The sequence below is a fragment of the Protopterus annectens genome, chromosome 6.part0 (assembly GCF_019279795.1).
Source record: "Protopterus annectens isolate FY-2018-M chromosome 6.part0, PAN1.0, whole genome shotgun sequence".
Lineage (NCBI taxonomy): Eukaryota > Metazoa > Chordata > Ceratodontiformes > Protopteridae > Protopterus > Protopterus annectens.
Window position 1 is genome coordinate 503991992 of NC_056737.1, and position 25662 is coordinate 504017653.

The following is a 25662-nucleotide window of genomic DNA, read 5'->3' on the forward strand; positions in this document are numbered from 1 at the left end:
GGACAAGAAATATCAAATAATGCAACCAGCCATCTTTTTACAAATGCAGAAGACCATATATTTATTTCACTTTTAGCACTTAAAATAGATTCTAATGAGCTCTCTTTGATCTTTGAGACAAAAGCACTAAGTGAAACCAATAAATGGTCTCCTGCTTTCATAACAGGACATCTGGTTGTGTTACCTAGTAAGGTAAGACAGCCAGACTACTACCGTAGAATGGTACTATAATAACATCAGTAGCACCAGTATGCATTGTATACTCATTTGTGCCTGTTCAGCTGTTCTTCAGTGTGCCTTTTGTCATTACCACAGTCCATGTCTATGAATCAGTGTGGAGAGATGGAATACTAAACACAGGACGCAGAATGGTGTTATGCGTCTGTACACTCTGCTTAGGAATAGCACAGCACATGTGCATTTGAGAGCATACTGTAGCTTGCATACAGGACAACAAACAAAAAGTAGTAATACGTGAACTAGCTGAATAGAAGAAGCATTTAATTTATCATTTGTGATGTAGTAAATCATTAAATAAAAGTACAGGAAAGCCAAACCTAAAGGTAAAAAAAAAAAGTTGTAGGTTTTATTTGCAGGAAAAGAGAGTTTTTATAAAGATTTGGTAAATACCGTCAGCTAGCGTAGCTTTGCTGCTTTGGTTAGGCAACTATGTTATGAATAGGACGTTTCGTTTTACTGTTTAGATCCTCTGTTTCTTCTTTGCATTAAGCAGCTTCATTGTACCACAGTTAACCAAGTCATTGCTTGATAAAAATAATTGCATGTTATTAGTACTTCACTTAAAAATCAAGGTAGGATTAAAAATTAATTTTCTTTATATGAGGATTCTATCACACAGAAAAAGGAAGTGCTGCTTATGAATTTCTAGCTCTGTTTTTGCAGAAATTGCTATTTCAGGAAGGTTTCATGGGTGTGTACCAGGTTAACGTCCCCGGTGGGCCATTTTAAGCCTAGCAGATAACTTGAAGTAAAAATTAAACCTTGTATCTTGTCAGCGAAGTGAAGACCTTAACCATTATGCAAAACCCACCCCTTGTAAAGCATGGTAGAAAAATATTTTTTTCTGAAATAAGATTTAGTGAACTGTTCTTTGGAGAATTGATTTGTTCCATATTTAGATACTTCCATTTTGCTGGCCTGTTGATGCAGAAAGAGAGAGAGTTCATGTTTGTGATGTTTGTTATCTGATACAACCAAAATTTGCACTTCCCAGACTGACTTCATTTTGTTGCCTTTGGAGACAATTAAACATGTCATACTTCCCACAAACCATGCACACAAAGGTATTTCAGTTACGGCCTAATAGCTATGGGTATATATTTATTACACATTATGACAATTAGAAAAACTGCCTGTTAGAACATATAGTCAAACTATTCTCAGTTAATGCCAAAAAGGTCATTCACAAAGTAATGCATCAACAGATATCTGCAAATGGTCAGCCTTGGAAGGGAATAAGTCAGGCCAGTGCACCCACCATCATCTTTCATCAAGTGAAGCAGTAACCCAAAAGTTAATGCTGTTCAACAGTTCAGCTTACCTAGCAGAAATCACATTACAAATCATTGAAGGTGTCTGCAAAAGTTAATCAGTGGGTCCTAGGTCTAGGCACCATAGCATGCCTGCTAAACACAGAGTGTGTAAGCAGGACCAGCCTTTGGTCAACTGGTGCCATAGGCAAAAGGTCTCCACAGTGCCCCAACACCACCCTATGTCCCCATCCTGGTCTCTCTACACCATCTATATTACTGGAAAAGCACCCCTGCTAAAGCGATACCCTAGGCGGCCACCTAGTTGGCTTATGCCCAAGGCCGGCTATGTGTGTAAGGATCCACTGTATGTGAATACAGCCTGTATGAAAGAAGGGGACCAAGCTGTCGAAGCATGTGTCCCCATCCCTTCCCCCAGATCCCCTAGATATTTAGCTTTTCAAGACTGTCCTTTTTCCCAGACACATGGTTGTAACACCCTAGCTTGCTGTCACTAACTTTGCTGTGTGAAGGTGTAAATCTGAAAATACCAATAAAAAATGTCAGTATTGTCAGTTAGTGAAGAGGATTAAGGATATGAGCTCTTAGTGGTACAGGTTTGATACCTTCCACCTTTATTTTCTTACTTTATGGCCTTGAACGAGTTACCTAACCAGACACAGTGCTGTGGGGCAGACGGAAAATTGGTGTACGCTCCTCAGTGAATTTCTGGACAACATGCCTGTTAGTTACTTATGAATGTAAATTGGTATACAGTAAGATAATCAGCTGGAGAAAATTGATGTGTAGCTCCCAAACTCTTTGCTCAAGAATTATAGAGAAAACCAAAACTAGTTAGAGGGCCAAAGGCACAAAATCATGATCAATTTTTAAATAATACTCTAATTCAATTAAAACATTAGTAGGACAACAGAGTCTTTGTCAAAATGCATTTTTTTTAAAGAAAAAGAAGTATGAAACTCTAATGCCTGGCATTATTGACTGACTGTAATCCTCAGTGATTTACCAAAAAATCAAACATTTACAAGGAACAGGGTAAATATGAGGCAAAATTAGTGACGTTCTGCAAAATCAGGGGCATTTAAAAGCTATATGGCCTGCTTTCCTTATTGGGTATGGTTTGCTTTCATGACAACTTCATTGAAGTCAGCCATGTAGCAGGCAGACAGTTTATGAAGAAAGTTGTTTGAGCTTCCACACTGATTTCATTGCGTGGTATGTGTTTATTGAGGGGAGAATAGACGATAGGGTTTACAATTAAAAAAAAGTAAAAAAGAAAGAAAGGAAATGTGATCTTGCAGAGGTATGGGCTCAGGAACCTGCTGTTTAGCTTTCCTTCAGAGGGAACAGCTTAGTAAAAGACAAAACCCCTTTACTGTTGGGAAGGGGGAACAAAATGTGCTTGAAAATGCTATGTCACCATTAAGAAGAAATGAACCTTTTTTTATAAAAATGTTTTTGGTACAAAGCGCCTCTTTTAATTATGAACAAATTATAATTTCCTTCTTTCTTTTTCTTCTAGACACTACATAAGAAGACCCACTCACCCAGCTTTTCTCATGTAGAGGTTTCTTCATGTAATAATGTTTCCTTGCAGCAGGAACGAGAAGTCATAATCGTAGGGTCAGGTGTACTTGGTTCAGCTTTGGCAGCAGTTCTAGCAAGAGATGGAAGAAAAGTGACAGTAATAGAAAGGGACTTAAAAGAACCAGATAGAATTGTTGGAGAGTTACTTCAGCCTGGTGGTTATAAAGCACTTAAAGGACTAGGTCTTGAAGGTAAGTAAATATCATCATACCAATGAATGGTTGTCAGCAAAATGTATTACCTAATGGGGCCCTTTGCATTAAGGGGAACACTTTACTGCATAATTCTTGAGGCCACTAACATAACCATTCTTAAAATCTAAGTGTTGTGCTAAAGGTGCATCTGTGAAGGCTGGCAGCCTAGCCAGATAGAATTTTATAGATAATTCTGGCATCTGTAAATATTAATGTAAACCACAGGCTTGTTGTCTTAAATGGTAAAAATAGTGTTACATGTGGAACTGGAAAATAATGTAACAACAGTACGCTCTGCTGTAAGGAAGCTAAGTCAAGCATTTTATGACTGTCTCTGTTCTTTAAAGTTGGCTCCAGCCTGTCTAGGTGAAGGAATTCTTGCTATTGTTTTAAGGCCCGAGTTAATGGCCAGAATTTGCATGCATAAATGCCCTTTATGGCTTTGCATCCTGACCTGGTGTGAGTTTACTAAAGAATGTAAATGTAGTTTCTGTTAGCCTGGGATCCCAGGGAAGTGTGATGTAATGTGAACCAGGAATGTGATTTTAAAAACAGAGAGAATTAGAGAGCATTAAACATTTTTGTCTTGACCATCCAACTCATCAGCACTCTGCGTTTGCTCTATATGCAAGTTTATCTTAGACTTGTGTTTTCTCTTTGAAATAGCTAGAAACTAGAAAGATTAGACTAAGTGTTTTTCTGTGATGTCAGAACTGTACTACTGAGTTATTTTACATATTTCTCTGTAATCTCTGAACTCTTGACTAGCACTGTGTAGTGAAAATTATTGTTTTGTGTTTTGACTATTTGTTATTAAATATTTTTAAACCCTTTTAACTGTGGCTGTTTTGTGTAGAAATAATTTAAGCTCTAGAGTACATTGCATGTAAATAGAGATCCTGTACGAAGTCACTCTCATAAGCTTTGACTGTTAGTCGCACTTACCAATTTGATAGTAATATTGCACAGTAATAACTGGACACCCTTTTGAGGGCTTTTGAGTAGCTGATAAATATTAGTGGGTAGTGGCAGCTGGTATTACCGTATAGTCTGGGAAAAAGGGGCACAGCTGGAGAACCTGTGCCAGCTTTCCCCAGGAGTGTCTGTGTGGTTGTATAAACTCTTCTCAAAGTGTGTGTGTGTGTGTGTGTGTGTGTGTGTGTGTGTGTGTGTGTCACCTACTTGGGCAGGGACACAAAGCACTGGTTGGACAGAGAGGGTGCTGAAGGTTTTAGCTTCCCCACTAGGCTGACATCTGGACCCTGTAGCTGTGCCAGTGGGGAGTCTTATTGTGGACCTGGAGAGCAAGGGAGCGACCAGCCCCGGACTAACTGTGATCTCTGTGCTCTTAAGGGAAATTGCACTTTACTGTGTGTATTTGTTATCCTTTCCTCCTATATGAGACGCCCCTCACTGGTGTTAGTGGTGAGGATTGAGGCTCCTTGATTGCTGGGCCAGGGCACAGGCATCACAGCATCTACCCACTTTAGCCTGTCTGCAATACTCTTTTACTGGTGTTAAGGGTAATGTATGTTCCCAAGATCTCCATTTTTTGTAGCTGCTAAAGTAATTTGAATATCCATCTAATATTTAGTTAGAAAATTCCTACATTTAGTGCATAAAATAATAAACTTTCTAACTGCATATGCATATAATACATTAGGATCACCACAGAAGCTGTATCTTTGCTTGATACCTGAGGGTAGTGGTGTTAGCTGGTCCAAAAACAGACCTGGCTGTGTTTCAAGATCTGCTGCACCTATGTTGGTCTTCAGTCCTTTGCACATGGGGTCATTAGCACTATAAGTGTTACCAATCACTGTTGATTTTTATTTTTCAGAAAAGATCCGACACTCCTCAAGTATGTATGGAGTGGACCTTTGAATCCCTTAAATATATATTTTATCAGAACTCTGGCTTTCAGAAATTATTTCATTTACCTTATTTTGCAAGTGATTCTCTTTCCAGTCCCAAGGTATGAGACTGCCTGCATTTACCCTTTGATGTATGATTTTGGGCCTTCATTTGTTCCTCTTTCCATGCCAGATGATGACAGCTTGTTCAGTGTGTGCTCTGGAAGATGGCTTAGTGAATGCTTGATATCATGACTTAGCCTGCAGGAGCAATGATGGCATTAGATCCTCTGCCATAACCTTACTCTTTAACAGACCTTTGCTGAGCATCCTTTTGCATGATTGCCCATCATCGCATTTGGTATTTGAATGAGCAGCCCTTGAGATGTCATGCCCCTTTGTCACAAGTATACAGGAGGTGGTCTTTGGGCACTTGCCAGAACAAGCCTTCTTCAACTGAGTCCTCGTGCCTCCAGGTTTTAAGGAATGGAGGGCCATGTCTTAAAAACAGGGGCAATGAATCCTTCTCTTTTTTCTCATTTAATGAAGGACTTCTGTTAGTGCAGACCACAGGTACTCTGAAATGGACATTAATCTTCTGTTACTCTCATTAAATGTGTCCTATGCTTATACTGTGAAGAAAAAAAGAGGATATGTAGCTTATTCTTCCCTTTGAATCCCTTAATAGGTTTCCATGTTTACTGCATGGAATCTTGTCACCAAAGTAGCAAGACCTTTCTTGCTGGCCATTCATTGAATGGGATTGGTCACTTTTCACCAGCCATCACAAAGCAGATGCATGTGCTATTTCTTTATGCAGGGGGAGACTTTGCAACCCCAGCTCTTGGTTACCGCTTTTCAAAAGATTATTGTATTTTCTAGATTTTGGTCTGTGGGATATGAATTACTTGTGCCATATTGTTCATTTCCTCATTTTGAGGAAGTGCAATTATTGCAAAATAAATGTAGTACTTCCTAAAAGACAGTACATAAATGATCATGGCTTTGTTATTTTATGAAGTGAAGCTGAATTCGATTTTTGTAAGAGACCACAGATGGTTGAAATAGTGGGCAGCAACAAGAACTCAGGAAGGTTTTAATGTTTTTTCCTTTCACGCATTCTACCATACAGCTTTTTAATGTTTATGGGCAAATTGTAGGAAAAGGGCATTGCATAAAAATGAGCTTTAATTTGGTTGGCAGCACATTTGTTTGATGGCAGATGGAAGCAATGCCTATCTAGTCTGCCCTTAAGTGCCTTTCTTCCCTTCTCACTCTTTCTACATCTTTTCATTGCACTCACAAGTGCCTCTCCACCATCCATTTTGATTGTCCATTCCATGGATCTACAGCCTTTGTGTGATGTATGTTTGGAGAACCAGGGAGCAGATAGTCTCTATAGTGGAATCCAGCAAGGCAGCTTCATGACCAATAGCTGATATCGATGGTGAACACATGAAAATGCCAAACAACCACAGCAGTTGCAAATAAAACAGTTGATGTCTGGAGCACCAGTGCGTGAAGAACACCATCTTACAGACACTTCATAACTACTGGTAGAAAAATCAGAATACTAGTTCCAGGCAACAAATGACATGCTATACTGTGTGTGTGTGTGTGTGTGTGTGTGTGTGTGTGTGTGTGTGTGTGTGTGTGTGTGTGTATGGGGTGGGGGGGGTATGTACAATTTTTGGTAGCTGGCACATTTACTGTACATAGTATTTTATATGTTGCTCTGTGATCAGCTAACCAGTTCTGATGCATGACTGAGTGCCGTCACCAATATGGTTAGCAACAGTTAATCAGGTGACTGCAGTCCTTGATTCTCCTTACAGTTTAATGCCCGTGCCTTCACCTTCCTTCCCTCTGTGTCCTTTCTGTGTATAATGACCCATTCCCACCTCACTGACATGATCCTCTGCACCAGTATTGTGTCCTTCTTCTATCTTCTGGTCTTAAGTGAGAAGAGCTTCAGCTTCGTAAGTCTCTCTAGGCATAAATCTTCTCTCCATTTCCCCAGATCTTTCTTGTGATTTTGCTGTGGAGTCCTTCCAGCAGTCTTATCTTTTCCCTGCATGACCTTCACAACTGACTACAGTTTTGTTTCTGTAGTCTATCCACATGAAGATGTACTCCAGTATTTTGTTTCCTGCTGCTTCTGGTGGTCTATTCCAGATGTGATGAGCCACCCCCCTCCATATCCTTTTTTGCTCTGTTGTCATCAGTTTTACTCCCTCTAGATGACGTTTCATACAAGAATTTTTCAGGACCAGGCCAGTACTTTACATTTGTTGACATTTAATATTAACAGTCACCTTTTTACTTACTTTATCCACCTACTGTAGACTCTTACCCCATCCTTCTTGTTATACCTATCTTTGTATCATCTGCCAAGAGGCTGAGACTGTTCTCTATCCCCACCATTTGTCTGAGACAAACCCACTGAAGAGTACTGGACCCAGGATAGAGCTGTATTGTGCTCCTCTAATTACTTTCCTAACTGGTCCTATCCTATTCCTCCCCAGTATTCCTGTCTGTGTGCTATGTGCAACTGAGCGAAACACCTTGCTGAACTCTTCTGATACTCTGCTGTTAGGTTCACCTGTAACCCAGTTATAAAACCAGATCAGGTTTCACTGACAAGTTTTTCTTGCCATGAACAACAGCGGTTACCTCTTAGATATTGATTTCTTCTAGAATCGCTACCATCATTCCTTTCAGGATTCTGTCCATGACTATTCCTGCCACTGCTGTTAAAATAGCAGTCCTGAATTTCCACATATTTTCCCCTGCATCCCCTCACCTTGTAAAGGCAACACATTTGATGTCTTCTAGGCCTTAAACTCTTCTGCATTAGTCAGAAATTTATGGAAGGTCTCCATCAGGGAGTCTGCCAGCTCACTAACTAGATTTCTGATGAGTTACTGAAGCTGCCCATCTGGTCCTTGTGCTTTTTCCTCTGCAAGATGGACCATTACTTCTTCACCTTCTTCCTGCCTTTTCTGGTGTCTGCTCAGTATTATTCCTATTCTGCCCTGCCGTCTTCCTAACAAGGAAACATAAACTTATGTACCTGAAAAGCCATTGTTTCCATTCCTAAGTCATTTTACAAAATCCCTTTTAACTTTTGTCTTTACTGCCATCACCATCTTTGTTGCCCTTCGTCTTTATTCATTGTAGTGTGCATTCTCAACTCCCACCCTGGCCTTAAGTTTTAAAAAAGTTGCTAGTTTCACATTCCTTTTCAGCCATATTCATCTTCTCCTTCTGCCTTTTTTTTTTACTTTTGTTTAGACTTTTCTCTGCAGCCGTGCTGATCCATGCTCACAACTAACTCTGTCTCTGTCTCTCTCTCTCTCTGCTTGCTGTCAGTCTCCTAACTCATTTTTTGACCATTTGTTCCAGCACCACATTTTTATTTTCCAAAAATTCCACGCCATTACCTTTTTCCCCTTGCTGTAAATCAGACAAGCATAGTAACTGTTGGCTAATGGTGCCTTAATTTGGACATTCATGATCTCCTGTGCATCAGTTAGGAGCATGTCAAGAATTCTGTCATTTCAAATGGCTGAAACCCTCATTGTCTCAGACCTCAGCCAGCTCCAGTTTCCTGGAGATCAGAATTTCCCGGTCTGCTCCTTGCAGATTCAAATTCCCCAGGGGTGTAACCCTCCTTTCCTCCTTTATTCTCTCTTCGAGTCTCTCTTCTTCCTTCCTTGATATGGCTGGTGAGTGATACACGTTATCAGTTAACCAGTGGTTTTCCACTTCCTCTACCTTAACTGCCAGGGCACTTAGCTCTGACTCAACCTGCTTCCTTCCTCCATTCATGGTTTGGTGCTTTTCTTCTTTTCTGATTTCACATCTGTTGTCCCAGTAAACTACTACTCCACCTCTGTCACACCCTCTCTATAATTTGTGCATAGTTTATGCTAAGATGCTGTCATTTCCCATGCCTTCTTGTGACTGGTTCATGTTGATCTGATACCAGCAATGTCTACCTTCCTCTCTCCTTCACCACTGCTTGCAGTTCCCTCACCTTCCAACCCATACTTTTTGCAGTGCAGACTAATACTAACCAAACATGCTCCAAGTCAGCCTTACTTGTGTCACTGTGTTCTGCATCTCTTTTTACAATCTTGTTGCTGCCTGAATGCCAGACTCCTGTTTCTCTAACACAACCCCATTCTGTCTTTGTTTAAAAGTATAATCAGTGACATCTACCTTTCTTACCATTTACTAAGCACCATTGTCCCTTCTGGACAAGGACAAAGCCAGCATCATGCAGAGAGCTGCCTTGTCCATTGCTGCAGCTGCATTTGAGTAAGAATGGAAAGGATATGTTACTGTAAAAAATATATATATATTAGGGTTGCTGGCCAGGGTCAGCATTTGTGGTTACAGATGGTTTCATTATTACCACAGAATGAAGAGTATGCTGTACTCACAGCTTATAATAATATAGACATTAATACCGGTGTTGGCTTTAACTGATGTAATATTGCCTTTTTATAGGAGGATAGACTGCATAGACAAAAAATGGACACAGTAACAGCTGCAACTTTGCCACTGGGTTATGTCAGTATATACATGTCACTGTGGGAAAATGATAATTTATGTAAAGACAGTAATAGCTTCATAGGTTCACAGGTAAGTACTAGGCTATCTGCCCAGGGGCATTTATAAGCCTAGCAACAGAGTGATGGCTTTCGCCTCCCCATTAGATTAGTAACCTGGGCCTCTGTCTAACAGGGCTCCTGAAGTGATCCCAGGGTAGAACTTACGATTACCCATCCACTCATCAAGAATTCTCTTGAAGAGGGTCAGAGAGGAGCTCTGTCAAATATGGATTGGGATTCTATTCCAGAGTGAGGGGAGTCACTGGGACAGGAATCTATCCCTCCACTATGTCCTGTTTATTGTTGTGCATAGGTTCAAGTCGCTAGAACGAGTGGTTCTGAGGGATCTTGTTTTTTTTTGAGGTGAAGCATGTCCATTAACTCAGGGTTTGACATGGCCCTATAGGTTAGGCATAGGTCACCTCCGAGCAGACGGTAAACGACTGAGAAGAGCTGGAGCTTTTTTAGTCGTGCTTCATAGGGTAATTGTTTAAGGCCATTAATCCTCTTAGTGAGGTACTTCTGTGGTCTTTCTAGTTGTTGCAGGTGTCTAGTGAGGTACATCCCAAATGGGGCATTGTACTCTATTATGGGCCTAATGAGCGGGGAGTAAAGGAGCACAATCACCTCCTTGGATCTGGATGAGAAACCCTTTGTGATCAGGTGTGCCACATAGAAGGATTTCCTGACCATTTTGGCTATGTGGTTCTCAATAGCCAGTTTCACATATTAATGGTCATTAAGCGTACTGATTATTTGTTTTTCATCTGGGTGGGGATATTGAATTATTTCTAACAAATGATGCATAATGAACATAGTTTTGCAAGCATTAGTCAGAGAGTACATAAAAAAATCTTCATTAAAAGCTGTAAGAACAGCTATGCATTGTTTGTGGTAATATTCTAGTACTGTTATTTCCTGTATTTCAACATGCTTTTCTATAATTATATTTTCATTAAATCTAGGAGGGTAGCCAGCATTTAGAGAAATCTGCTTTATTATTTATTTAAGTTCAAGTAAAATATTCAGGTCTCTCCCCATGGATCCCATTCTCATCACATCCAGTACAGGAGTTTTTCCTTACCTTGCACAGTTTAATGTGCTTGTATAAAATATTCCCCCGGATTTACTAATCTCCCGTGCAGGACTAATCTAGTCCTGCACGGAAGTGTCAGTTTAAGAGGTGGAGGGCAGCGCGCTATGCATATTAATGAAGGCGCACTGCCTGAGCTCCAAATCCTACACGGAGCGTGGATGAGTGCAGGGGGCGTGTCTGAGAGCAGAGCTCTCAGAATGAACATGCCCCTGCAAAGTAGAAGAGCAGAAACTGTAAATAAATGAGCGAGACCACTCATAGGTGTCTGCATATCCCCACCAACAGTCCCCCATGTGTACAGCAGCAACAGGACAGAAAAATAAAAAGAGGAAGCCCCTTTATTTTTTTTTAAAACCCCGAGTACGGCTAACTGTAGATGCGCGGGTGTGCCCATTACTTAGCTATGGTTAAAGCAGCTGAAAAGACTGAATAGGATAACAAGGAATATATATGCAAATGAAGCAGCACAGCAATAGTGTAGTGGTTAGAGCATCTGCCTAGCGAACAGGCATTTCTGGTTCGGGTCCCACTGCAGCACATATCATTTTCCATGTGAAATCTGTATATTAGCATATTTTTACATCTTTTTGATGTATAAACTACATAGTAACATTTAAATGTGAACTGGAGTACTGCATTAAATGCACATGTGAAGTGTCAGTGTCATAATGAATAAGGCACTAGTAAGCAGATTTAAGCACAAATAGGCAGTAGTAAGAATATATAAGCACTAGTAAGCGTGTTTAAGTGCGTTTGCATGGGGGTAAGCATTGCCTACACAGATTAAGCAGTTTAGAAGCTAACTGAGTGTAAGAAACTGTAACCGGAGGTTAGCAGTACTTACAGTCGCGCAAACCCGCTTACAACTGCTTTAAAGTGCCTTAAGCACTCTGTATCCAACGGCCCATGTTCTGCCCAGCAGCAAAATAAACTGTTTCTGTAAGGTTCAAACACAGGGCCCTGTACACTATAGTTGCAGTAGTTAACCACTAAGCCATCATAGCAATAGATATGAATGAGGTATCAGCAAACTAATCCTCACCACAGGAAAATCAAACCGAACATGCGAACTGAATCTATGTACAGTGTGAAGTGGTATAACCTGCTACATAACATAAATATGTGAACTGGAGTACTGCAGTAAGCATAGATGTGAGGTGTTATTGTAATAAAGTGTAGAAGTAGTAGAAGTGTAGAATCGTGAATACCAGACACATATAGAACCTGTAATGAATAATAAATCACTGCCAAAAGGCAAATATAGTGTTAAATAACTATTAAGCAATGCTAACCACAGCACAGTTCAACTTAGTAAGAATAAGCAATGTGTAGAGGAGCCAATCCAATCTGCCTAGCGGTATACCCCTTTAAGCACTGCCAACCATAGGTAAGCAGGTGTGCCCATAGCTTAGCCTTTTCAAACCCGGCCAATCACGGACAAGTGCAGGTAATTGGCCGTATTTTAACCACACAGGTGGGAATACGTTCCATAACTGGTTGTAGCTTCCTACTGCAGGCAGAATGGCTGGTGTGGGTGAAGGCACTTATTTTATAGCGCAGCGCTGGGGCATCCAGGAGTCAAAACTCATGGTGTGGCTCCTGGTAAAACACCATGAGGAGAGACTACTGCAGGGCCAGTACCAGGGCTTGCAGTATAAAACTGAGGCCTGGAACAGTCTTGCCCGTGACCTCACCAGTGCCACAGGTATCCCCCGGACTGGTGAGCAGGTCAGGCACCACCATGCTGACCTGAAGTGGCGGAGGGGGGATGTACTGGAACGGTGGATCCAGGAGTCTCGGCAGATGGCTAATGCCCCAGTACTGAGTAAGTACTCATTCTACTAAGTAGTTAAGAATTGCCTAGCTTGTGTATACTATGGATAGGTATGGCTAAATATCACTGTATTTCTCCGACAGCTTCTGTTTACTCTTCTGTCATATGTTGGCGAGCTGTTGCATACTATAAATAGTACTGTTGTATTTTAAGCAGTGTCACCCACACTGTGGTATGCAGATAAAATGTGTATGAAGTCCTGCATAACAATGTTGGAAGTGCCAAGAGGTCAGTCATATTTTACAATTGAGGGAGACTTAGAAAACATTAGAAAGCTTTACATCATTTCCCTGATAGCACAGTGTACTGTGATGTTAGCTGTAATTTTTTGTCACACGCAGCAGGGGTTTGAATCCTGGGAGTGCTACTAAGTTGTATGCATAATCATACCCCACGGCTGTACAGATGTTGATACAATGTTCAGATAGAAAGCTGTATGCATAATTACTCCCAACTGTACAGAATTTGCTAGAATGTTCAAATTGAAAGTTGTATGCATATTCAAACCCCCACAACTGTTCCAATCTGTCCAGCATGTTCAGATAAATGGCCCATATCATCAGCCTGGTACTCCGTCCCCCTGACAAATCAGTGTAATGATCCAAGAAATGTAGGTAGCCATTAATGACATATAGCTGATAGTCAAATGTGTACATAGTCATAGAATGTATAGGAAAACAAACCTGTCATTCTAGCACCTCAGCCAAAGTGTATGACAGCAATTCTCAACATATGTTACATTAACACCTGCATCTTGTCACGCCTGTATGTAATACACAGGTCACGTATATAATAATCTATAAGCATACCAGTGTACAATATAAGGCCATTGGGTAGTGTAATAATACATGTAAGGGAAATATCACTGCAGTGACTAAGAATGTTGTGAAAATTACGAGGATATATTAGTTGTTAATTGAACTCTCTCACCCCTACCATATGTGCAAAATAACCCAATGACACTCCTCAACTGGTATGTGTACACTCCAACCTTTTGTTGGGACACATGTCCTAATGGTTAATAAATATTCACATTTGTGTCTATGCATGTGCCATGTTAAAATACACCCATATTGGTGGCTTGTTGCCATCACTGAAACCTGCATGCTCTTGTAATGGCCACTGTTGTTGCATATATGCATGTGTTCTGCTTGCTCTGCAACTGTGTTAAATCTGGTGTTTTGGGTTAATGGGAATACCTATGCATGCTGTTATAACTAATCCTGAATGCTGTTGACTGTTACTAACCCATATCTGTCATAGACCTGCGACAACATAGCTCGTATGGGAAAGCCGGTCCCTGCGGACCCACCTGTTCCACCTTAGCTGGCCATGGCACTAGGCACTAGTACATCTGGGGCCCAGCCTGGGACCTCCTCCTCCCTGGGCCCTGCGCCACCTTCGGGTAGAACTGTTGCAGGGGATGGGGCTCACCCCCCCACATCAGAGCAGGCGCGGAGGGGAACCTGCCACCCATCAACAGGTCTGGGCAGTGGTGCGTAAGGAGCTCGATCTGGAGTATCGAGATCGGCTACGCCAGCTTGAGGGCCAAGTGGCGCAATTAGAGGGTGAGCCTGCCCCTCCTACACAGCCCCCAGCACAGCCACCTTTGGGTACGTGAAGGTGCAGTGGTGACTGCCCATATGTGGGGACCTCAGTCCCATTGTTTCCAGTTGGAGGCTCATGGGCTTGCGAATTCCAAACACCCCTCCCCGTCCAAGGTGTTTCCCCCCCACATGTGTCATATACCGGCCCTGTATGTGTCTTGTTTGTCTTGTCTGATAACCTACCCAACCTATCTCCCCAAATATACCTACTACCCCTCCCCAACATCCCACTCTCACCTGAAAAAAAAAGGGCAATCTGTTCCCACAAAAAAATCTTGCCCTATACATAGCTGTCCATTTTGCACACGTGTCCACTGGACACATGTAATCTGGTCTAATTGGCATCACAATAAATTATTGTTGTCCTCACCCCTCTCCTAGGGGTTCGAGTGTCCAAAGCTACCTCCAAATACAGTGTATATGCACAGCTGTTGCTAAAGAAGAAATGGGCAGCTATGGACCTTCCCTACACCCTTCCTGCACATCACTAGCTATTTTCCCTACTGTCTTTCCCACTTTGTGCCCCTTTTTTCACTACTTTCCTATCAACCCCTTTTTCTTTTCTTTTAAAGAAATTAGCGCGGAGGTAAGCACTTTTAAGCAGGAGTAAGCGAGATGATGCCTGTTTGCGTGGGTGTAAGCAATGCCTACACAGATTAAGCAATGTAGAAGCTAACTGAGTGTAAGAAACTGTAACCGGAGGTTAGCAGTGCTTACAGTTGTGCAAACCCACACAAACCTGCTTACAACTGCTCAAAAGTCCCTTAATCACAATGTATCCAATGGCCCTTGCTCTGCCTAGCAACGAAATAAACAGCCTCTGCTGGGATCATACCCAGGACCCTGCACACCATAGCCAAAGTGATTTACCACTAAGCCATCTCAGATAAACATATCATCCAGCCCAGTCATTCAACAGTACAGAGAATGTATTCCAACATGTAGCTGTATATGTGTGAGTAAATATATTAATGTCTAAACAGGTACAACATATTGATATATCTACAGTGTGTGTGTGTGTGTGTGTGTGTGTGTGTGTGTGTGTGTGTGTGTATATATATATATATATATATATATATATATATATATAAATATAAATATATATGAACATGTAAACATGCAAATGCCTACAACAACAGTGGAGTGATGGAAGGAATGACAGCATGCATACACACAGTCCACTACATAACAACCCCTCACAGCATGTCATATGTGCAAAGCCTGGTATGTAGGTGGAGGACAGAGGTTGTAACACAGGCACATATGTGTAAAACTGTTGTCATACAGTAAGCAAGATATGTATATGTGTATATATCTATATGGATATATGTATAATTATGTATACATATATGTTCACCATATGTCCTGCACATGGAGTGGAGCCCTAGCTCAGCCCCAATAGTCCCAACCTCTCAGTGCAAGTGGATCTCATATATGTATTGCAGGTATATTTGTAGACTATTGCTACTGTAATAGGGATTGTCTTCACAGAAATGGTGTGTGTGGGAGGCCACATCTGCTGTTAACATGTGCACCATTGGCTACTTAGAGACATCCTAAGATCATCATAGTACAGTACCATTGCTAGCACAATAACGCCCCTGTGGACTAAAGCTGCGATATGGCCAATATATGTGGACAGTCTGACACACTCTGATCAGTCCAGGGATATACACAGAACCACTTCATGCAAGACGTGGACCAGGCCTGTCAATGTGGATGTTAACAACCATGTAGATGGGTATAACACATACATACTGTTATACATTTGCCCCCATAGGTCATGCATTTATACACCCCTGTCTGTCCTGACACATAATAACCACTAGTACAGAGGTGCCATGGCCACATACTATCCACTAGTTAGTGACATACATCTGAACAGCATCCCACTGCTTTGTCTGACATACATGACTGTTATGGTGGCCCGGCAGCAGTACATCTGGCAAGTATCTGGACATGACATCTCACTGGATAATTACAGTAATCTGCTAGGCATGTAACAAAGCACAGTGCAGGCTACAGGCAGACTGATAAAAAATCCAAAGTAAGCAAACTGGTTAAGGGGAAAGTGGCAAAAACAGTTCAAAACAAAAAAACAAAGTCACTAATCCACAAGCGCAACAAGATTTTAATATAAAAGAACAAAGCTTTCAGACATAAAAGTCCTTCATCAATGTTTAAAAAAAGAGTTAAATTCAACAATCATTTAATACAAATTTAAAAATAATCACATGAAACAGCCATCCTATTAGCATGAGATATCAATTATATCAGCAGTCTTCACAATTAAAAAGGTATTCTCACAAATACATCAGAATGTATTTAATAATAACTATCATAAATCATGAAATGTATATTTTAAAAATAATACATATATATATATATATATATATATATATATATATATATATATATATATCAAATAACATATAAAAATTATATATATAAAAAGGATAATGCATATACATATGAGAAACGAACCCTACTATAGACCATAACTATATAACATCAAGCAATTATTTTGTTGCTTGATTCTTAATATTGGTTTCAATGTAACCTGTTTTTTCAACCCTGGATGGATATCTGCCTGCATGCAAACAATCCATTCGTATTCCTTTACATCAAGTCTGTTAATAATATCACTAAGTCTTAGGCTAGGTTTCAAGTACTCAGTGACTCTAAATACAAACTGATGAGAAATGCGCTGTTCTTGTACATGTTGTGCTAGGGAGTTAGTCTCAACTTTTTTATGTATGTCGGATTTATGCTCAGAATTCTATCTCGTAGCCTTCTAGAACATTTACCTACGTAGAATGCTGGACAGATGATACAGGTTGCCAAATAAACAATCATAGTAGTTTTACATGTAGCCATACAATTAAATATACATTTTCTTTTATTAGAGGGATGTGTAAATTCATTCAGTTGACATATATTAGCACAGCAGGAACAATTATAGCATAGGATGGTCCCTTTCCTTTTAAATTCAATACCTTTCTGTTTGTTTAAAGAAAAATCTTTGTAACATAAACGCTGTTTTAAATTGTTGCAATTTTTATAACTAAACAAACGTACATTTGGTAACCATTTCTTACATCCTTGAATAGTTTTAAGTATGTCCCAATTTTCCTTAATAATATATTGTATATTCTCAGTAGCTCTACTATATGTCATAGTATATCTTAATGGTTGTGGCTTTTCAGGTACGCCCTGGCCATGTGTGTCCCTAGGCTGTGAAAAAAATGTCCTTGCTTTACCATCCCTAAGTGAGATAACATCATCTTTGGCACAAATCAGTTCATTAATATCATAACCTTTCATTACAAAATCATTAGTTATTTCATTCATCTGCTCCATACATAAATCTAATTTTGTATTCTGTCTACTAGCTCTTATGCATTGGCTTTTGGTCACACCTTTAAAAACATGCTTAGCATGCATGCTATTTTTGTGGAGATATTTATTAGTACAAACATCCTTTTTATAAATGCAGGTATCCAAACCATCCTCAGTTATCATAATACGCACATTTAGAAAGTCAATAAATACATCAGATATTTTCATGTCAAATTTAAAAAAATCAGTAGATTGATCCGGCAAAATTTTAGCTAGCGTACTATTACAGTATATGAAATATCTGATGTACACCATCCTCATATAAGCCACTCACACAACAACCCTACATATACTGGGCTGCTACACAGTGTGGTCTGATGGCTGCCTGTGGTTTGGGACATGTGTGTGTTCGCCCCTACAAACATGTAAGCTGATAGGGTGACATACAGTGGAGCAGCATGTAACATCAGATAGAACAGGACCAAGAACAATGACATCTACCACAGTCTCTACACAGGCCAAGGTACATATGCACTATACACACACTGTCCACAATCACCAGACTTACACATACCTCAGTACTGTACACACAACCACAGAATGCCCAGGATATGTCCACAAATATAACCCCTACTATGCATAACATGTGTAGCAGTCTGATATATCACTGGCTTATTATCAGATACGCTGTCAATGAATATGGTGTACAGAACATATGTACCCCCTACTGCATGACATATGTACAAAGGTTGACAGAGTTGTGGCTGGAGGCACAAGCACAGGGCCAATATTGACATGTCATTGTGATAACCTCATACATTTCCTGTCATAACAGGATTTGATGCAACATATGTCCTATGAGGGTTATGACGTCAGTAACTCTCCCGGCTGTCACCATCTACTGACTGCAATCCTCAAACTACCTTCTGCAGTTGAGAGATAGGTACTGTGTGGGTAACACAAGGCACCACACACTGCCCAGTCTATAGATGACCCTACAGATGGGGATTCCTCATAAACATAGCACTGACATGACAAGAATTAAAATATGTAGGACAGCCATATCCACACACACCCTGTTAAACCAGTATTACCCCAACTGCAGTATAGCAGCACTTACAGTCTGTACTCAAAACAGGCACATCCCCCTCCTGTGTGTAGGCCTATTTCCACAGTGTATGTTGTCAGAGGTAAGTCCCCAATCCATCTGTGATACTGTTTGCCAAACAACAGATCTAGTTCCTGCTCAGAGTGAATGAAAAGGCTCAACACCGACATGATGTCCCTAGATATTGGAGTGTGGTTCCATGCAATTGGCTATGGGAATGTTGCCACAGCTGTTCCACATCCATTCAGCTAGAGCAGGGCTGTAATCCATGCAGAGACCATCAGCTGATCATGAGCATCACTGACGATACACATGCCACTGCCTAAGTAAAGCAGGTGTAAGTTTCCACATCCACCAGAGAGGGAGTGAGAGAGGCAGACAGAGGCAAAGATAAGTCAGGGTGGGTTGGGAGAGTAAAAGGTAAGCATGTTTGTGTCACACACCTACCAGTTGAGGGTATCGAACCCTTGACTATGTACTGATATCACATCTGTTATCCCTGCACGGTGGATATTGTGATTTATGCTAGGGGCACCATATAAGAAATTTTAAAAACCCACTCAATATTGAGCCCAGTTGTTACACACTCACAACCACATCCACACAGGACACAAACGACAAACATTGACACATTAAGATACGCACACACCTGTCATATCTGGGATTAGAACTCCTACCTAATTAGTTATTATGCTGCAGCACTATGCAATTATAGAATGCGCTACAGAGATTACTGGAGTACTCTTTCCCCAGAGGTTTATTTCACAGTGAGTGACATCAGCAGGATTGCCAAAGTAGGGCAAATGAATTGTAGTGAGTATGACTAGCCAAACATGCATTGCACTCTACCCAGGCATCGGAACAGACACAAAAGCATCCACAACTCCCACGTGTGAGACTAGAACCCCTACCAATGTTCTATATCACACTACAGCATTATGTTGATGTCCTTCAAGGATGCATCTGCAGTCATAACAAATGGGTTGTCCTGCCTCAGGCAGCCCTTCGGTCGGCCGGATTCCAAAGTCTGGGTCTGGCCTCGGCTGATGTCGCACTTCACCCGACGTCATAGCTCCTGGGGTATAAAGGCATCAGCCGACGCCATTTTCCCCAGTCTTTCTTGCCGGTGCCGAAGCAGAAGCTGTTCGCAAGTGCCGGTCGGTCAGATCCAGAGATTTCAACTACCGAAGACTTCTAAAAAAGCTAAGTACCCCGTTGGGGACTCTTTCTTGCCTCAGCCGATGTCAGACAAAGTAAATAATTGTTTAACTTGTGGGAAACAAATACCTCATAAGGATTTCCACTCTTACTGCCTTCCTTGCTTAGGCCCAGACCATGACGTATCAGCTTGTTTAGCCTGTGCTTCTTTCAACCGACGGACACTTAGACGTCGGTCGGAGTTTGCAGAAGAGTTTTTTGGCTCCGCTTTTGCATATAAAATGCCATCGGAGACTCCGACTACACATTTAGCTAAAAAACGCAAGGAAAAGGACCGACACTCGCGGCCCGCGGTTTCGGCTGAAACCACGGTTAGGCCTACCGCGAGTGTCTCGGTTTCGGCTGAGACCGAGACCTCGGTTCTCCCTTCGGCCGAAAGCATGCCTCCGACAACCGAGGCCACACAGGCCATGACTGAGTCGGCTACAGAAACTCCTACTGAAGAAGCAGGCACACAAGATTTGTCCGACACTATTCCGTTGGACATCTCTACTCCTGCACGTGGGGCAGCTAGACCCTCTGCTTCTATGTCCATCAAGGCCTTTTCCAGGGCTAAAGCAGCAAAACTTTCCAAGGCCTTACCTACAAAGGCTCCCTCTCACAGGCCTACTTCAAGTACTCAGATTCTCAGCCTTGCTGAGGACCTTATTTCACTGATCAGGGGATCCAAACCTCACCCAGACAGGGCCTCACAAGCCCCTCCTGAAAAGAGGCCTAGGACTGAACCCCCTGAACCTCTCTCCACTGACTATTCCTCGGATGGTTCAGATTTATCTGACCATCAGGAAGGCCCATACTCACCTTATGAGGATTCTGATGCAGAAGACTCCATCCCTTCAGCCTCTCCTCCAGAAGAAATTTCATTTGGGGAAACCCTACACTCTATGAGGGAACACTTCCAATGGCAGGGTCAGGATTTTTCTGATTCTAGGAAAAGGCTAAGGACTTTCTTACACTTACCACAGCATAGGCCTTTAGCCATACCACCTGTACTATCAGTTGTTGATGATGCATACAATGATGCCAGTACTGCCCCTGATTCTCTTCCCCTGGCCCCTGCCAAACCTGACAGATACTACAGGGTCCCGGATTCTCACTTCCACTTGTATAAGGCCCATGCTGCAGACCCAGAAACCATTTCTCAGGGCCCTAAGGGTGTTGCAGCTGCCTCTGCCAAAAACCCCCTACCCTCTGAAAGAGAATCTAGAGCATTAGAGAGATGGGGTAAAAAGGTTTATACATCTGCTACTCTTTCTGCCAGGGCTTTAAACTGTCAATTTCACATGATACAGTACCAGGATTTTTTGTTAGATCAGCTGAATAAAAAACTGGCCTCTCCTGAACCTTTAGACCATAAGTCCCTTCAGGATTTGGTACACAACTCTCAGCAGGTCAGTAATCATTTCTTGAAATGTGGCTATGAAGCACTGGAGGCTTCATTTAGATCAGCTATGACTGGAGCAGTGATTCGAAGGCATGCCTGGCTAAAAGAACAATCCTTGCCAGACCATGTTAAGTCAAAACTCCTAGATGCCCCTATGGAGAAACAAAGTTTATTTGGCTCCCCAGCACAGGAGGTTTTAAAGAAAGTGGAAGAAAAAGCAAAATCTGTCCAAACAGTCAAGGATTTCCTGCAGGTCCAACCCCCGAGGTTCAGCAGAAATTGGCCTTCAAAGAATTGGTCCTTTCCAGACACCTCTAGAGCACAGAGAGGCAGAAATAGGCGCCCAAAAGGCAGAGGTCAATCTAGGGGTGCCTACAGGGGTCGTCAGTGGCAACCTGCCAACCAATGAAGTGCCGCCACAGCTGCGACTGCAACTACTTCCACAGGACAGACACAATGACTTGACTCTGATTCCACCTACCAGGGAACAACTGGAAGCACCCTTGGGCGGAAAGCTAGCTTTATTTTCAAAAAACTGGCATTGTATTACAGGAGACAAATGGACTTTGCAAACAATAGACAAGGGCTACAGGTTTCACTTCCACACTCTACCAAAAAAGAGAGGAATGCCAAACCTTTCACCAAGCCAGAAATCAGAGGCTCTAAAACAAATCATCAGCTTACTAAGGATGAGAACAATAGAAAAGGTACCATCTATGGAACAAGGCCAAGGATTTTACTCCAGACTTTTCCTTGTACCAAGAAAAGAAAATCAATGGAGGCCTATTCTCGACTTGTCCGCACTGAACACATATCTCATTGTTCCAAAATTCAAAATGCTGACCCTACAGCAACTTCTTCCCATGTTGGGCAAGGAGTGTTGGCTGGTGACTCTGGATCTCAAGGAGGCATACCTGCACGTCCCTATATGACCAGATTGCAGAAGACACCTCAGATTTCTTGCAGGATCAGAGCATTATCAATTCTCAGCATTGCCCTTTGGCTTATCTACTGCGCCCAGAGTATTCACGAAATGCCTGGCATCAGTAATTGCTCATTGCAGGCTTCAGGGAATTCAAATCTACCCATACCTGGACGACTGCCTAATACAAGCGGACAACAAGACAAAAATAATAAAGTATTTGGCCTATGTCATACAACTGCTGCAAGCCTTGGGATACACAGTCAACTTACAAAAGTCAAGACTAGTGCCATCCCAAAGGATAACATTTTTGGGTGCAGAACTGGACACAATAGCTCAGATGGCTTTTCTCACAGAGGAAAAACAAAAGCAACTACCAGTCTATTTCATGGCATTAACAAAACAAACTCAGCTTACTGCAAGGAAAGTCCTGCAGGCCCTGGGTTACATGGCATCCTGCATAATCTTGATCCCACATGCCAGGCTGCATATGAGAAAACTACAATGGTACCTGAGGAATGTATGGTCTCAACACAAGCACAACCTAGAAGCCCTGATTCCAATCATTCCATGCCTGCACAAAGAATTCCTGTGGTGGGCTCAGGCCTGCAAGATAAACAGAGGATTGCCTTTCCACAAACCACATCCAAGGCAGACCATTACCACGGACGCCTCAGACCTAGGCTGGGGGGCACACATGGAAGACAAGTGTATCCAAGGCCTATGGTCCCAAGACCAGCTGAATCTACACATAAATCTAAAGGAGATGCTGGCAGTGAAGCATGCAATTGAGGCATTCAGTTCATTCCTCCAGCAAGGACACCTGCTGATAAGGACGGACAATACCACAGTCATGTGGTACATCAACAAACAGGGAGACACACATTCATACCCCCTATGCCGGATGGCAATGGACCTTTGGAACTTAGGCCTGAATCTCAACATCCAACTGCAGGCCAGATTTGTACCAGGAAAAGAGAATTCACTAGCAGTCAGTTTAAGCAGAACTACCACGGATGCTCACGAATGGATGCTGCATCCAGACATCTTCAAAACCATAACAAAGAAATGGGGAATGCCAGAAATAGACCTGTTCGCCTCCCCACTCAACCACCAACTGAAGAAATTCTGCTCAAGAGTATACCACCCATTAGCCTGGAAGGTGGACTCCCTTTCTTTCAGCTGGAAGGCCCTGATGGTATATGCCTTTCCACCTCTCCCATTGATGTACAAAGTTCTATTGAAGATCAGAGAGGAACAGCCAAAGGTAATTCTGATAGCTCCAGACTGGCCAAGGCAACATTGGTACCCACTACTGAGAAGCATGTCTCGGACGAACTCATGGCCTCTACCTCTATGTCCTTTACTTCTAACGCAGAACAACTACAGGACCCTGCATCCAAACGTAAAAACGCTGCAGCTAACTGCTTGGAAAATTGCATAACACAAAACCAACCTGTTTTATCTCAGAGGGTTAAGGACATTATCCTGGAGGCTCGCAGACCCTCCACAAGGAAAACATATTCAGCCAAATGGAAGAGATTCCTCATTTGGAGTGCAGCAAAGGGAACAAATGTCACACTGGCAAACCTAGCACACATCCTAGAATACTTAGCAGAACTGTTCCACAATGGCCTGCCCTATTCTTCCATTAAGATTCATGCATCAGCAATTTCAGCAGAGTACAACATGGATCCTCCTGTCTTCTCTCATCCTCTCCTCAGACAATTTTTGAGAGGGATCAAAAATGTAAAACCTCCAAGGAAACCACCTCTACCTGCATGGGATCTCAATTTTGTGCTAGAAAAATTAACACTTCCTCCCTTCAAACCAGCAGCAACAGCAGACTTACAGTTCTTATCTTGGAAAACTGCCTTCCTGCTAGCAATCACTTCAGCAAGAAGGGTATCCGAGTTACAGGCATTAATGGCAGTGCAGCCTTTTCTCATCTTTCACCAGGATAGAGTGTCTCTGAGAACCAATCCTACTTTTATGCCAAAGGTGGTATCCAGGGTATCCTTGAACCAAGCTATTCATTTACCTACATTCTTCCCCAACCCACAGAACAGGGGGGAAAAACTACTACACACCTTGGATGTACACAGACAGCTGCGCTACTATCTGGACAGAACTAAGGCCAGCAGAAAAACTGACCAGCTTCTGGCAGCATATGCAACAGGAGTGCAAGGGAAAGCAATTTCAAAACAGACAATCTCAAAATGGATAGGAAATTGCATTCGATTCTGCTACTCATTTCATGGAAAGACAACTCCTGAAAATATCAGGCCTCACTCCACAAGAGCTACAGCCACCACTACAGCTTTCCTACGAGGAGTGGCTACCAAAGACATTTTAGAAGCTGCTACTTGGAGCTCCGTGCATACATTTGCCAAGCATTACAATCTTCCTTTATACTCCAGATCCCGAGCAGGTTTTGAACTGCTGTTTTACAAGGGATCTTAACTACACCATCATTATCTTAGTGCCTCCTCCCCCAGTTTGGCTATGGTATTCTACCCATTTGTTATGACTGCAGATGCATCCTTGAAGGACATAGTACAGTTTTGTACCTACCATAAATGTAGATGTCCGATAGGTATGCATCTGCAGTCAGGATTACCCACCCTCCTTCCCCTCTGTGGTATTCCTAGGGTGCTTACCCCTCTCTTAGCTAGCTGGGGGAATCTATTATGGTGCATTTGTTTGTATGTATATATGTATATATACTTTTTGTACTGTTTGGAATTTGCTATTTTTATACAAATTTAGCCTTCCTTGAGGGCACCTGGCATCTGGGGCAAGAAACACTGAAGAAAATGGCGTCGGCTGATGCCTTTATACCCCAGGAGCTATGATGTTGGGTGAATTGCGACATCAGCCGAGGCCAGACCCAGACTTTGGAATCCGGCCGACCGAAGGGCTGCCTGAGGCAGGACAACCCATTTGTTATGACTGCAGATGCATACCTATCGGACATCTACATTTATGGTAGGTACAAAACTGTACTTTATAGCATGCACCACAGAGACTGCTGGAGTACTCTTTCCCTAAAGGTGTATTTCACAGTGATTGACATCAGCAGGATTGCCAGTGTAGGGCATTTGAATTGTATTGAGTGTGACTAACCTAATTTGCCCTAATTAGTCTGTATGCATTAACCGCTGTTCTGGCCAGACCAAAATAGCCTGCCTTTGCAGGTCATGAACACAGGAACCTATACACTATAGTCACAGTAACTAACCACTAAGCCATCACAACAGTACATGAGGCTGAGATTTCACCAAAGTAATCCCACCGTAGGCTAATCAAACTGAACACGTGAAAGGAATGTATATACAGTTGTCCGTAAAAGACCTTTCCAAAGCCAACTTCATGCTACTCAAGGCAGAA

General features: G+C 42.0%; 1 protein-coding gene across 1 annotated transcript in view; it reads left to right on the forward strand.

Annotated features, from left to right (window-relative positions):
- Window positions 1–25662, forward strand: part of SQLE (squalene epoxidase) — a 408293-nt gene that overhangs the window by 27421 nt on the left and 355210 nt on the right. Inside the window, exon 3 of the mRNA XM_044074219.1 lies at window positions 3034–3289. Coding sequence (XP_043930154.1) covers window positions 3034–3289 — 256 coding nt within the window. The remainder of the gene's footprint in view (window positions 1–3033; window positions 3290–25662) is intronic.